The following is a 16452-nucleotide window of genomic DNA, read 5'->3' as shown; positions in this document are numbered from 1 at the left end:
TCATACAAAATAGTTTTACTGCTATAAAATCCCTGGTGGTTCACTTATTTATTCTTCCTTACTTCTCCATGAATCCTTGATCATAGTTTTGCCTTTTACAGAGTATCAAATAGATGCAATCATACAAAATGTAGCCTTTTCATATTAACTTCTTTCATTTACTAATATGCATTAAATAAGGTTCTATGTCTTTTGTGGCTTGGTAGCTCATTTGAATAATATTTAATTGTTGAATATTTCATTATATGGATATACCACAGTCTGTAAACCATTTGCATACTGACAGTGATTTTGGCTGTTTCCAAATTTTGGAAATTACCAAAACAAAACAAAACAAAAGCCTGCTAAACTAATGCATACCTTACAATCTCAGCTACTGAGGACGATTGAGGTTATGAAGTCAGACTTATATGAAACAAAGCAATACTAGAACCATTACCCCAGCCCTTTTCAGTGTTTAAGAGAGGGTCTGGCTAAATAGCTTAGGGCCTCACTAAATTGCTGAGACAGGTCTTGAACTTCCCCCGACTCCACCATGTCCAATCCAGTGAACCCCCGCCCCTTATTGTGAGTCAATATCTGTATATCAGAGAGAACATGGCCTTTGGTTTTTTGAGATTGGCTATTTCACTTAGTATAATAGTCTCCAGTTCCATCCATTTACCAGCAAATGCCTCAATTTCATTCTTCGTTACAGCTGAGTAATATTCCATTGTGTATATGTACCACTGAGGTTTCTTCTAATATGACCATTTTGGTCTTGAACCTTTCCCACCTCACTTCCTTCTCTCTACCTTCACTCTAGTGAACACATAGGCAATATATAATTCTTAGAGATGGTTGAACAAATTCATATCCAAAGGTCATTTACAAGTTGGAAGTGGTGGTACATGCCTGTAATCCCATAGCTTGGGATGCTGAGACAGGAAGATCGAAATTTAGTGAGGCCCTAAGCTATTTAGTGAGACACTATCTTCAAAATTAAAAACAAACAAACAACAACAACAAAAAAAACAGGGCCGTACAACCTTTGCACATTCATTTAAAACTGCATCCTTCACAATGTACCTATGTATTTCCACTAGATGTTACTGAGTCCATAACAGTAGCATGCTCAAGAAGAAAAACCATCCCAAAAATTGATCCTCAGATTTATTTTCTATAACACCAATGGAAGAGCACTAAATATGCAATCTATGAACCGCAAAAACCCCAAACAGTACAAGTATGGAAAAACAATTGCAATAACTCACCTTCCTAATGAGTCTCAAAATATGAGATGGAAGGTTAGATCCTTATACATCATTGGCTAACTCTCCCCATCTATTTAATGATTTAATACTCTAAAATTTTTTTTAAAGATTGTTCTTCAAACTTAAAGAATTATTTTTTATCTTAATTTCTTCTCTTAGTATGATTTTTATACCATAATTTTAAATCTTTCACCTTAATATAAATATTATACCATACTATCCATTTTTCTATAAAAGTTACAAATGGCTTTAGGCCAAGTGCAGTAGTGCATGCCTGTAATCCCAGCAATTTGGGAGGTTGAGGCAGGAGGATCCCATGTTTGAGGCCAGTCTTAGCAACTTAGTGAGGCCTGAAGCAACTTATCAAGACCCTGTCTCAAAAAAAAAAAAAAAAAAAAAAAAGGACTGGGGATGTAGCTCAATGACAAAATGCCCTGGGTTCAATCCCCAATACCAGAAAAAAAAAATCAGGGGGTGGCGGGGAGGATTTGGAATTAGGCACTCACATTCATTCTCTTATAATAATAACTTGCCAAATCAGTTGCTAATGATGTCTTTTTAAAAACACTAAATCAACGATTATCCTATATGTATCATTCATTCTAGCATAGCCCAAATATGTAATACAACAACAGATTTAGCAATGAATGGTATTACAAGAAAATGACAATATAATAAAGCCCTTACCTCAGGTCTCAGAGAAGGAAGAATAACAATTTCTTGCAAGGCTTGTTTTGCCAACTCTTGACCAGCTATATCATCAAATTTAACAGCTGTTCCACTAAGAAACAATAACTCAATTAATTTCACAACAGAAATATAAATATTACAATTATGAAATATAAACTCTATGAAGACATTTTTTTAAAATTTTTTTTAGTTGTAGACGGACATGATATAAAACTCCCCAAAATTATTTTTGTTTATTTTTATGCGGTGCCAGGGTCAAACCTAGTGCTTTGTGCATTCGAAGCAAGCACTCTAACACTGAACCACAACCTGGGCCCCTATGAAGACATTTTTATGTTAACTATGAAACTAAAGTTGAATTAATTAGCAAAAATTATTTTCTACATTTATAAATGAAAGCCAGCATAAACATTTAGTATGTAAATCACATAAGGTATTTACCATTTCATTTATGACACATTTTATACATAAAACTTTAATATAGAAACTGTAAAATGAAATACTATAGAAAATAAAACTTACTTGTCCACAATTTCATTCATAATAAGGTTAGCAAGGTTGCTGTCCACATTCCTAAAATTCTTTAAGTCTTTCTTTTTACGAGGAGCAGTTGTAGGGGTAGAAGGCTTATTTGTTCTATTTGTTTTCGGAGTACCCTTAAAGGATATAAAAATTTAATGTGAAAATACAATCTATCATTAATCTTAAAATTCACAGGATTCAAGGTTTAAAATAGGAAAAATTATATAAAACTCCCCCAAATTATATATTTCACCCAAGGTTAAAATATATTCACTACTGAATAACAACTGGCATGAAGGGGGTTTACAAAGAAATTATCCCAAGAGATTTAATTATTATAAAAGAAAAAGGCCCTAGGACAACATAGTCATATAATTTTGATCCTTGTTAATATGTACATAAATTAAAATAATTTTTAAAAATAAACTAAGTGATATATATTGTACATATTTTATATATGTGTGTGTGTATATACACACACACACACATATATATATATCACTAATTTCATTCAATAGGCTGGATAAGTGAACTTAATTAAAAAAAAAATGTTCAATTAGGTCCAAAAGGGGAGATAAAAAAGATTTGTTTTTTCATAGTGAGATACCTTTGCAGATTAAAAAATTATATGTTTAACTTTGTGGAAACATCATTTCTGTAAAGTAAGTACTTATAATAAACTTAAGCAAGTATAACATTAAAGTTTCTACTTGTAAAAACACAGCAATTAAAGTTGCTGTTCTAGAATACCTTATGAGTGGCAGCTGCAGGACCAGATCCTTGTCTTGCTCCAGAAACCATGGATAAACCACTGCAACTAGGTGCTCTGTGGTGACCGGAAAGACCTGTGGATCCAGTTTTCAGAACAGTTTTTGAACGAGGCAGTGAATTACTAGCATGTGTTAGGGGATCTTTTCTTTTTGGAACAGCTCCACTTTCTGTCAAGGAAAAAGCAAAACCACCATCATTAGAAAATAGTGGCTAAAAAATTAATAAGGACAAGTAAAAATTTGCAAAACAAAGCTAATAATATTTTTTTTTACATTCAGAAATATTTAAAAATAAGATTTCAATCAGAACGTATACCAAGGTGTCCTGGTTTTCAGTAGGTGAATGGGAATATAATTACTCAGTTTTTTTTTTTTGATGCATATTCTAATTTTTTTTTTTATATATAAAGAAATGTATTTCTAAGGGGCTGGGGTTGTAGCTTAGTGGTAGAGCCCTTGCCTGGCATATGTGAGGCACTGGGTTCAATTCTCAACACCACATATAAATCAATAAAGGTCCACAACAACTAAAAAATATTAGAAAAAAAAAAGAAAATATATTTCTATGAAGAAAAAAACTTCATTTGTGAGGAAAGAAAGAGGGTATCAGGCAAATAAATTTCCCAAATACTTAAGAAACAAGTGCAGTAAAGTCATTAGAAATATGATATACACTAAAAAATAATAATACTTCACTATTTTGGTTCTAAACTTTCATGACTATAAACTACTATGAAAGTTCAGCCTGTGCCCACTATAAGAATTTTCTGAATTAACTGATATTGAAAAAGTATCAATCCCAGTGGCTCAGGATGCTGAGGCAGGAGAATCGCCAGTTCAAAGCCTGCCTCAGTAACTTATACAGGCCCTATGCAACATAGTGAGACACTGTCTCTAAATAAAATATAAAAAAAGGGCTGGGGATGTGGTCCTGGGTTCAATGGACAGTACCCAAAAGAAAGAAAAAAAGAAAGAGTATCAAGTTGTGACTTTTAACACACCAAGTATTTTATGTGAAGTACATTTATAGAAAGCCTCTGATTAAGTCAGAAGGCTACCAGTTCTTTGATACTCCCTATATGAATTATGATATAGTGTTAAAATTTTACTGCTCTAAATAATATTTTTATAGATTTACATAGCAACTGTCAGTGTTTATTAATAGCAATGTTTACTATAAAGATAAACATTAAATCAATGAGCAAATTAGACTGGCCAAGAGAAAAGACAAAGCCTGTTTTATGTCATCAAATCCCTTAATATGGTTTAAAGAAACAAAGCACTCTAAACTAGTATAAGGAATTAGCTTATTTAAATTTATTTATTTATTTATTTTGTAGTTATAGTTGGACACAATACCTTTACTTTATTTATTTATTTTTATGTGGTGCTGAGGATCAAACCCAGGGCCTTGTACTTGCTAGGCGAGCGCTCTACGACTGAGCCATAACCCCAACCCCAGAAATTAGCTTATTTATTTAGAGAACCAAGTAGTTTATCTCAGGTAAACTGTTATAAAATCAAAAAGACTAAATAAAATTCAAATTTTTAAAAAACCTTACCTTCAGGATACCTTCAAATGAGGATCTGAACCTTAAGACTGAATTTTTAATTGGCACTATAGGACTAAAATCAGGACCTCTAAGACAAGTAGAATATATATATATAGCATTGAGACAGTTTTAACCATGTATACAAATATTATAATATTACATCAACTTTGAGTCATTCATTTATATTATGATAATCAAATTTGTGAAAATCCTGAGGATCATTAAATACCCACTTTATTATCTTGAATTGTTTTTCTAAGACATAAACGTTCATGACTTTTGGAATTATATTAGTCACCACAGGAAGTAAAACCATTCCTAACTCAAGATTTAATTAAACTAACAAGTAGTTGGGCACAGTGGCATACCTCTGTAAGCCAAGCAATTTGAGGTGGAGGCGATGAAACAGGAGGATCTCAAGTTTGAGATTAGCCTCAGCAACTTAATGAGACCATGTCTCAAATTTAAAAATAAAAAGAGCTGGGGATGTAGCTCAGAGATAAAGTGCCCCTGAGTTCAATCTCCAGTACCACAAAAACAAGAACAAATGTATCGAATGGCCAATAAGTATAGTATACTAAATGTAGAAAAAACAAAAAATGGAAATATAGTTTGTATCTACAAAAACAGATTCAATCTACAGAAAAGAAACAGAGGACAATTTATAATAATCAGAAAATATATATTCAAATGATAAGACAACTCAAAAATTAGGGAGTTTGAGAATAAATTTATCAAAAGGTTTTTACAGTACATAAATGTAACATTCTGAAAGGTACATTCAAGGAGCTAATTAGATATTGACTCTTGCAAAGAAGCAGGATAGCATTCTAGAAAAGGGAACAACTTAAACAAAAGCCAAGATGTTGGGGGGGGAAGGGCAAGACCTCTTTGGAGTAGTACTAAACAGTATTTATTTCAGAGGGGGAAAAAAAGGAAAATGAAGAATTTCTTCAGACAGAAAATATATAGTCCTGGGACTATAAATAGAAATTTCATAGTTGGGCTATGAATAAAAATTTCATAGCTAAACAGCAAATTTTTAATTTTAATTTTAGTAACCATACTTTCCAACTTTAGACTATCCATTATTTTCCATTCCTCTTGCAGTGCTGGGGATCAAACCCAGAGCCTCATGCATACTAGTCAAGTGCTCTAGCATTATACCCCCGGCCCCAAGACTTCTCATTATTGTTTCTCAAGGAACACCTATGAGAATGACAACACACTTTTCATCAAACATACCAAATATCATTAGGCAATAAGTATGTTCAAAATGTCCAGGGAAAAGAAAAGCCACTTGTGTTGTAAGAATGAAGGCATTTTTTACAGATAGAAAGACTAACAGAGTTGCTGGGTGTGGTGGTGCACACATGTAATGCCAGACACTCAGGAGGCTGAGAAAGGAGGATCACAAGTTCAAGGCCAGCCCAGATAACTACATGAGACCCCATCTCAAAATAAAAAAGGGTTGGGGATGTAGGTCTGTGGTTAAGTGCTTGCTTAGTGTGTGCAAGGCTCTGAGTTCAATCCCTTGTACTGCAAAACTAGAAAGAGATAAGAGGATTATTATTTTTCAGCATAAGCCTTTCAATATTTTTGAATCAACTATGAAGTATAATCGTTTACAAATAATGAACTGCATCCATTAAAGTAACAACTTAGAGTTAAAAAAGATATATATTATTAAGATATATTAGTGAAATAGTCACTAAAAATCATGAAATAAAATGTTTCCATCCCAGCAGAAAATTTCCTCATGTTCACTGGTACGCTATTCCTGTCACTTTATCTGCTGGCCCCAAGGCAACCATTAATTTGCTTTCTGACACTACAGGACTCAACTGATTTAGTAATTTCTGTTGACTTAGGGTCAATATCACTGAATCATTCTGTAGACAGTTTGAATCTGTTGGGATTAAATAGCACATTTTCAATTTTCATTTTAGTAACCATACTTTCCAACTTTAGACTATTCATTATTTTCAATTCCTCTTACAGTACAGGGATAGAACCCAGAGCCTCATGCATACTAATCAAGTGCTCTACCACTGCTACCACTGACCTACAACTACACACCCAACCCCAAGATTTCTTATATTGTTTTTTTTTTTTTTTTGGTGGGGGGGGGGGCGTTGTACTGGGAATTGAATGCAGGGGCACTTGACCCGAGCCACCTCCCCAGCCCTATTTTATATTTTATTGGCTTTGAACACTCGATCCTCCTGCCTCAGCCTCCCAAGCTGCTGGGATTACAGGCATGCACCCCCGTGCCCAGCTTCTCATTATTGTTATTGCTTAGTTTATATCATCTGCTGAGAATACTTGCTTGTTAAATGTCACATTTTCTTTTAACTCTTTGTATTGATAATAAGTGCTTTACAGTGCTAAACCCAACATCTGAGTCTACTCAATTTCTATTAACTATCTATTTCAAGTTAAGAGTCTTCGTTCCTTCCTTCCGTCTCTCTTCTTCCCTCCCTCCCTTTTTCCTGGGCTAGGGATTGAACCCAGAGGTGCTGTACCACTGAGCTACATCCCCATCCCTTTTTATTCTGAGATAGGGTCTCACTAAGTTGCCCAGGCTGGCCTTGACCTTGTTATCCTTCTGACTCAGGAGTCATTGGGATTACAAGCGTGGACCACCAAGCCTGGCACTTCCTGATTTCTTTACATGTCTAGTAATTTGAATTGAAAATTGGATACTATAAATAACACATTATAGTACTGAGTAGACAGGTATGATTTCTTTCAAAAAGAGGTGAAATAAATCATTCAGGTACATAATATTCCAGAAGTGAGTGATATTAATAAATTAGGCCTCAGTGAGACAGTTCATTCACTAGGGATTACTGCATATCAAATATCAACACTATATAAATTAGTTGTGAAGTTAACGTCCCTCCAATAAGAATACAGAATTAATGGGACAGATTATTGGGATTTGAAATAAGACAAAGTTTGATGTTTTTAAAATGAGTGCCAGGAAGAAAATATATTGCCTTTTCTTTACTTTTTTGGATGACATAAAAATGTAATGGGATCTAACATGTTCAATGAAGTAGAAGACAATTATGATAACAAGGGAAAAGCATACTAGTTTTTCAAGGATAGAAAATTTTTTACTGTTTATCCTGATAAAAGTATTAAGATCTCAAATATGTACTTTGGAAATTTAACTGTCTGTATGTGGTACATTCTTACATTTCTTTGTTTTAAAGTTCTTTATGAAAATGTCATGCCTTCACAGCCATGCTAAGAGAACACACAAAATACTAACATCTATTCTTGAAATGGCATTTTAAATCAGACAAAGGAAAGAATGGGCAGAGGAATACAGTCATTGACTCTGTACTGGAAGACTAAACCACAGTGAGAACTCCTTAAAGGCAGAGGTGAAGTCACAAGGAAAAAGAGATGATGACCAGCTATTTCTTCTCTCCACAGAAATCCATTTATTCTACCTCTTCTCTATTAAAACCTTAAAAGTTGTTAATTACATATAAATAAAAAAAATGCAATTGTCTTACAGCCTAACCTAAGTTTTTTCTACTATAATTTGATCAAAGTAATATTTACTTTAGTAAAATTTAAGCCCTGGACATTAAACTATTGCTGAAAAAGTCACCAAAATAACTAACTGAGAAGGCTGGGGGAGTAGCTGAGTGGTAGACTGCATGTTTAGCAAGCATGAAGCTCTGGGTTCCATCCCCAGCACTACAAACAAACAAACAACAAAAAGAAAAAGAAAAACCGAGCTGAAATATTAGAGTGTCTAGAAAATGAAGTTTCTCCCAATCAAACCCAACCAAACAAAAAAAAAAAAACATTTAATCTTCTACAGGAACTGATATCTAAAAGTTCATGGGAAAAAGATTACTCCATAGTAACAATATTATTATGTTTCTCCTCAATGTGATGTTTCAAATTTTTTCTAAAATGTTCATGTATAAAATACAGAAATTCTGAAATGCAATGAAAATTGATAAAGAAAAAATAAAATCTGTCTTAAACTTTCACTAAAAATTGGTATAGCTATTCATGAAAAAAATACAAAAACTTAAAAGACAATAGAAACAAGAATATTTTAAGAGAATGTATACTCATTTTATAATCTCAAAAACTGGGATTCGCAAAACGTGCAAAAAATGTTTAGAAAGGCTGTATTTTATTTTTACGTGTTCAAATACACTATCAATGACAGATATATATGTTTTCAACACATCCCTATGAAAACAAAAAACAATTCAATCTTCCAATATAAAAGCAAATCAATGTTATCAGGTTAAGCAAGACTCTAGTTTGTACACAAGCTTTTATTATTTTATGTTAGTTAACCTAAACCTACCTGACTGAAGATGTCCATTTCGGCATGTCAAGTTAGTATTGTCATTATAGACGTCCGTTTGTGACTTGGAAAATTGCAAAACTGGTTGCAGCTTCTCTATGCAATAGAGGGGGTTAAAAAAGGACAAAATAAACAAAAAGAAAAAAATAATGAAATAAAATTTGCATGTGAAAATGAAATATTATTCAAGGCGTTACAAGGTTGTTTTATGATGAAGAGTTTTTCCATTTATATAAATACTCTTCAAAAACGTAATTAGTAAAAACTTAAGACATGAAAATAGCAACAGAAATCAACAGGTGAAAGGTTATGTTCAAAATATGATTTATTCAGATTTGGCAACCTGAACAGTTACATACCAGCATTACTCCCAGCAAATATTTACTGAATTATCACATACATTCAAATCAACTGTGTTGGGAAAGTATCAGATAAAAAAATGAATATGGTCTCTACCATCCATAAACTTACTACATATAATTGGCAAATAACAATATTTTTTAAAAAGGACTAAGTAGTATAGAAGACATCATTGAAAAGGTGTCACAGAGGAAGTCAACAATAAGTTGGCTAAGATTTGAAAAGATAAAAAGAAGGGACATTTCAGGAGAGAAAAGCACTTAAAATGACACAAAAGGAATGAGTAAGAAATGCTACATTTGGTTACATGAACTAACATTAAGTCAGCCAAAAAAACAAAGGCAATAAAGCAGAGTGAAATGAGCATGCTGCAGAAGTTTGTGTTTAGTACCCAACCATTTGATTAAACATACATGTGCAGTTGTGTATAAGAAGATTGACTCTAAAAAGGACCCAAAGAAACTGGTAATGCAGGTGCCTCTTAGGAGGGGGAATGGGTGGCTGGGGCAGAGTACAAAATGGATGCCATTCATACTTGAATTTTTTAAATTTTGTGGCATGTGGGTATATGGTATACTTATTAAATAAATCAATTCAGGATTATTTCAATCCTACCTCTACCGCAAACAGCAAAAACCCTGCAACTGTCTTGAGTCTCTAAATCTGGCACCAAAAGCCCAAGAAGGTAACAGTTTGATTTTTGGTATTCTCCACCACTGTTACACTCTCTTTCTTTCTCATCAGTCAGTCTAATATGATAGCTAATGCATACTTTGCTCCACCACTTACTGATGATACGACCATGCTTAACCTCAGTTTTCTAAGAATTCTCAAAGATTAAATAATGTACATAATAAAGTAGGTACTCTGCTTCACCTGTAATAGAGGCTGTTTTTATCATGTTTATTTTGCTGAATAGTCCAAGTTCCCACACAGTTTATTTTCTTTACTAGCAAGTCATTGAAAACATTTAAAATTGCAGCACAGAGGGTAGAGGTTTAGTTCAGTGATAGAGCACTTACCTACCATGCACAAAACCCTGGATTTGATCCCCAGAATATAAAAGGGGGCAGGGGAGTAGCTCATACATACTAACTCAAACTTTTATTTCTAAGGTCAGACAAGCAGGCGCCATGCTTGGTTTAACAACACATGCCTCTGGGACAGGTTAAATAGCAGCTACCCTTTCTACACAAAGCACAAAGTACTGCACACCTTTTGTATTCTAGAACTGGCTGATACAATATACCTCGGAGACTTTTTTTGTTTTTTTTGCTTAGCTAACAGGTAGGTCATTTGATTTTTCTCAATAATACTCTTTAAATTGCCATAATGAGACACAGTCCACTTGTGTTAAGAGCATAAATTAGAAAAAAATACTGATCTGTATAAGTCATCTTTATCAGTTAATACTTCAATTAAATGTAACAAAAAGTTCACAGACATTCATGATACAGTAAACAGTAATTAAACAGTTTCTTTTCACATTAATTGGGAACAAAAGGTCACAGAACTTGTACAAAGAGTTTATATTTTTTTGTGTGGAACCATACACATACACTATAGCAGTATACTGCTAATATGATTCTACTCCAATTCATTTCTGTTTAAAAAAAAAAAGGAAAACAACTGGGGATGTAGCCCAGTGGTAGAGCATTTGCTTAACAGAGCAAGACTCTGGGTTCAATCCCCAGCACCCCCCACTCCCCCAAAAAACTGTTTCTTTTTAGAATGAATAGGTTTTATAGACTAATTGATTATTTAAATTAAAACAGTGATGGGCTGGGGATGTAGCTCAATGGTGAAGTGCCTGCCTAGCATGCATGAATCCTGGGTTCTATCCCGAGTACCACAAAATAATTTTTTAAAAATAATTAATTAATTAAAACAGTGATTCATGACCTCCCCATACCCAATCCCCACATAATAATCTATTTGATATACTCTGAGGGAGAATATTAACATGTAACCCTTCTTCTTAAAACCCTTAATGACTTCCAAATGCCCAGACTGCACCTCAAGCTCCTTCAAATGATAATCCAGGTCATCCATGATCTGTCTCCATCTCCTATGCTGAGTAATCTCTACTTCATGCTCTACCAGCACCTATATTTCCCTACTCATCATGCTATTTCTTGCCCTTGAGTCTTTTTTTTTTTAATATATATATATTTTAGTCATTGATGGACCTTTATTTTATTTATTTATATGCAGTGCTGAGAATCGAACCCATAGCTTCACACATGCTAGGCAAGCGCTCTGCCACTGAGCCACAACTCCAGCCCAACCAGTTTTTTTTCTTTGTGTGTGTGTGTGTGTGTGTGTGTGGTACTGGGGATTGAACCCATGGCCTTGTGCATGTGAGGCAAGCACTCGACCAACTGAGCTATATCCCCAACCCTGCCCTTCAGACTTTGTTCAAGCTGCTGTTTCTTCCAGAGATGTCTTTTCTTGAGTTATTTAATAACTTTTATTTATCTTTTAATATCTGCATTTTAGATTTTACTTCTTCTAGGTTGCTTTCTCAGATATCTGTTTTCTACCCCTATAAAATATGTACATATGCTCATGCTACATACAGTGATGATGACTTTTGTGTCTGTTTCTCCCATTATAAGATCCTTAAACAGAAGAATTGCAATCAATCTATCAGTAAATTGTTCAACCTTCAAATATTATAATTCAACTACCTATTGCCATTTTTTCTTACTACATGCTGGCCCAAGCCTCCATCATTTTTCTCAGATTGTCGTTAACAGTATCCTACCTGATCTCCCTGGTTCATCCCTCAGAGTCTACATGCAATCTGACAATCAGAGCAATATTCCTAAAACTTAAGTCTTATGCCAGCTTATGCCATTTCTTTCTCCCAATTCCTTATAGCTGCTCTTCTTTTCACAGATCGTAAAAGTTCAAATCCTCATGGTGGCCTATCCAAGCCCCATATGTTATGACAGCCTCTGCCCCCATTAGTTCTCTGACCTCATCTGTTTTAACACTTGTACAGTGGTCTCTTTACTGCTTCACAAACATACCAGGTATGTTCCTTCAAGGAATGGCACAGGCTCTTATTTCTCTGTAACCATTCTTCTCCTACATATCTTTCTGGGTAACTCATATCACCTTCAAAAAAAAAGAATACCCTGACTATCCTGTTCAAAACTAAAAACTCAAAGCACCTCCCAATCCACTCCTCCTGTTTTACTTTTCCTCTATAATACTGCTTAACTTATCATTTATGGTTATCATATACTGTCTTCTCTTGGATGGAATACAAACTCTATGGAGGTCGGATCCTTGTCTATATCCCAAATGCCTAAAACAGAGCTTACCACATAGTCATCATCAAGTATTTGCTGAGTTAACAAGTAAATTCAGTTTATATCCCTTGGCACTATAGCTAGCATAGAACAGAGAGACATAAGAAAACTGATGTTTAATGAAGTGTAACCACCAGGAATATCAAAATGCTAATGCCAAATTATCTTTTTTATGCAGTTAAGCTTTACTCTAGCTTTCATTATCACTAACCCCAAGATAAATAAAGTCTCCCCACCTTTATCAGAGAGGCTGTTTCCTCTCAAACCAGTTTGTTTGGGGAATGCACAGGATCATTCTCCCCATTCATCTGGTACCACACCTCTAGGAAAATGATTTTTAACCAGCATAAATTTTAACACAAATATGCTTTACTATGCAACTATACAGTTTTTTGTTTATTTTACTACTTTTGTATCACCACTCCCACACCTTGTCAGTTCTTGGAAGACAGGAATATGTTAATGTCTGCTTTTTGCCACCCTCTGCAGGTTTGTTTTTTTTTTGTTGTTGTTGTTGTTATTTTTATTTTTGTACTGGGGTTTGAACCCAGAGGTACTTTATCACTGAGCTACATCCCCAGCCCATTTTTAAAATTTTGAGACAGGGTCTAGCTGAGTTGCTGAGGCTGTCCTCCAACTTGTGATATTCCTGATTAACACTGAATAACACTGTTGCTATTTCAACAGTGATCCTCCTGCCTCAGCCTCTAGAGTTTCTGGGATTACAGGCACGTGCCACCACACCTGGTATCTCCTCTCTATTTTTAAAGTAACATCTCTCTCATTACCTAATATGTATAAGGCTGTGGGGTTGATCCCTAACACTGCAATATGCAAGTAATATCTTTTATAAATATTTTTTTGAGAATGAAAACAGATACCCATTTCAAAACATAAAAAGTATTATTTTAATAGCTAGCTTTATGTTGTATTCTTTTTGTCCTATCTTCTAATAATGCAAATAAATTACAAAGTTACATTGAAAAATAAGCATATATACAGCTGGGTGTGGTGGTTCATGCTTGTAATACTAGTTATTCACAAAGTTGAGGCAGAAAGATCTCAAGCTCAAGACCAACCTGGACAACTTAGCAAGATACTATCTCAAAATAAAAATGGCTGGGGATATAGCTCAGAGGTAGAGAACTTGCTTAGTATATGTAAAGGTCTGGGTTTAATCCACCAAAACAAGAAGGGGAAAAAGAGGTCTGTTGAGAGCCACAGCCAAAGGGGCCCCAGCAAACTTCCAGCTGCCAGCAAACTTCCAGCTGCTGGCTGATGATTGGCTCACAGCGGCCCCAGCAACATCTAGCTGATTGGCTCCTAGGCCCCAGCAACATCTAGCTGATTGGCTCCTCTGCGGTGATGCTCATTGGACTGTTTCCCTGCCCTTTCAGACCACGGAGCTGCTCATTGGGGGACTTTTTTGGCTCCGCCCACGTGACCCAGCCAATCGGCCTCAAGAGCAGGAGGATTATGGGAGGTGGAGAGAAGCTTGTGTGGGAAAGAGAGGCTTGGGGAAAGCCGGTGGTGGCAGTTGAGGCTCTGAGGGTTTTTCCTGAGAGACTATTTTGTTTGTCGTGTGTGGTTCTAAAAATAAAGTTAGTTTCTTTTGACAAGTGGCTCCTGATTGTGCCCAGCCAGACTGCGGCAGAGGTCTATAATTGACAATATACTTTTAATATTTTACTGTATCAGAACTTTAAATAAAAGATAAAAGTCAACTCATTCAATTTGAAACATGTTACAAACTGTTCCATAATCATATTTATTCTGAATCATATATGACACTTTAAATATACTTTGAAAGGCTTCATAGCTAAAACACATATAAATTACCTACTAGAACAATTAACTATTTTACTATAACCTTTGATATAATGTTTTATTATATATAAACACACACATGACATATGTGTATTGCAGGGGATCAAACACAGGGCCTCACACATGCTAGGCAAGCACTACCATTCTCCAGCCCTAACTTTTAATTATATTTGATATATAATAGCCTTTATAAAGGAAGTAAAAAGGAAAACCCTTTCAGCCACAGAAGTCAGGGAACATTATCTTGTTAGCCCTCTGTAGTGAAGGTTGGTTTTTTAACTACATAGGGAAAAAAAAAAAACTACAAAATAAGTAAATAAATAAATAGACATGTAAATATTTTTCTACTAAAGCAGGGGAGGGGGACAGATTAAAAAAAAAAAAGAATAAAAACCAATATTATGGGGTTGGAGGTTAGCTCAGTGGTAGAATGCTTGCTGACCTTATGAAAGGCCCTGGGTTTGATCACCAGCACAGCTGAAAAATCCTCAACATTTTAAAAGTACTTACTATAGGTTAGGTTCCTTCAATAACACAATAGTCACAAATAGGAGGTAAATATTATCTATTAGCCTTATTTAAAAATTAGATTAAAAAAAAGATTCAAATATGCTAAATAACTTACTCCAACTCACAGAGGTACAAATATATAAGGTCTGCCTTCTTACCAAATAAATATCTACTATTTCCATCATACCAAGGTATAGTAGAATGATTCAGATGTGGTAGATGTTTGTTCCACTTTGTTTTAAGGCATAGATTTCCCCTTAAAATATATTTTTAAGCCAGGCATGGTGGCACATGCCTGTAATCCCAGCAGCTCAGGAGGCTGAGACAGGAGGATCGAGAGTTCAAAGCCAGCCTCAGCAATGGCAATATGCTTAGCAACTCAGGGAGACCCTGTCTCTAAATAAAATACAAAATATGGCTGGGGATGTGGCTCAGTGGTGAGTGACCCCGAGTTCAATCGCTGGTACACACACACACACACACATATATTTTAAACTTATACCATCAAGCCAGGTATAGTAGCACATCTCTATAATCCCAGTGGTTCAGGAGGCTGAGGCAGAAGGATTGTCAGTTCAAACCCAGCCTCAGCAACTCATTGAGGCCCTAAGCAATTCAGCAAGGCCCCGTCTCTATATAAAATATAAAAAAAGGACTGCTGCAGCTGGGTGCAAATGTGGTGGTGCATGCCAGTAATCTCAGCAGCTTGGGAGGCTGACAGGAGGATTGCAAATTCAAAGCCAGCCTCAGCAACAGAGATGTGCTAAGCATTTCAGTGAGACCCTGTCTCAAAATAAAATAAAAAATATGGCTGGGGATGTGGCTTAGTGGTCGAGTATCCCTGAATTCAATCCCTAGTACCCCCCCCCCAAAAAAAAAGGGCTGCAGATATGACTCTGGGTTCAATCCCAGGTACCCCCTCCCAAAAAAACAAAAAACAAACAAACAAAAAAAACCACCTTATACCATCAAATAGAAAGGAAAGTTTCCATTTCAGCTAATGAATGCTGATAGAATGATAGAATTAAAACGTCATCAGGCCTTAGTTAACTTCTGCTCATCTTATAAGAAGATGGAAGAACTACTGATGAACACATATATAGCCATCTATGAAGAAGTCCTGTCATTAAAAAATTAAAATCAACTTTCAATCTAATCAATGTTCTATATTCAACAATCAATTTACAGGAAAGACAAAAAAGCATGTTAAAAAACACCATACAGGGCTGGGGATGTGGCTCAAGCGGTAGAGCACTCGCCTGGCATGCAGCCCAGGTTCGATCCTCAGCACCACATACA

At 35.1% G+C, this 16452-nt stretch overlaps 1 protein-coding gene across 4 annotated transcripts in view; it reads right to left on the bottom strand.

Moving 5' to 3' along the window:
• Spast (spastin) overlaps positions 1 to 16452 on the bottom strand; it is a 59288-nt gene that overhangs the window by 26156 nt on the left and 16680 nt on the right. For 2 of the 4 annotated variants that reach the window (XM_046441587.2, XM_046441588.2), the window contains exons 4-7: positions 9137 to 9232; positions 3216 to 3403; positions 2466 to 2599; positions 1941 to 2034 (exon numbers count right to left, since the gene is read on the bottom strand). In XM_046441587.2, the coding sequence (XP_046297543.1) occupies positions 1941 to 2034; positions 2466 to 2599; positions 3216 to 3403; positions 9137 to 9232 (512 nt within the window). The remainder of the gene's footprint in view (positions 1 to 1940; positions 2035 to 2465; positions 2600 to 3215; positions 3404 to 9136; positions 9233 to 16452) is intronic. The other 2 variants (XM_046441590.2, XM_046441591.2) reach the window with 1 other exon arrangement.

Source organism: Marmota monax, unplaced genomic scaffold (genome assembly GCF_021218885.2).
Source record: "Marmota monax isolate L192 unplaced genomic scaffold, Marmota_monax_Labrador192_F-V1.1 WCK01_AAM20220418_F8-fsc00010, whole genome shotgun sequence".
Classification (NCBI taxonomy): Eukaryota; Metazoa; Chordata; class Mammalia; order Rodentia; family Sciuridae; genus Marmota; species Marmota monax.
The sequence above is the reverse complement of the archived record's forward strand: the minus strand, read 5'-3'. Positions and strand labels throughout refer to the sequence as shown.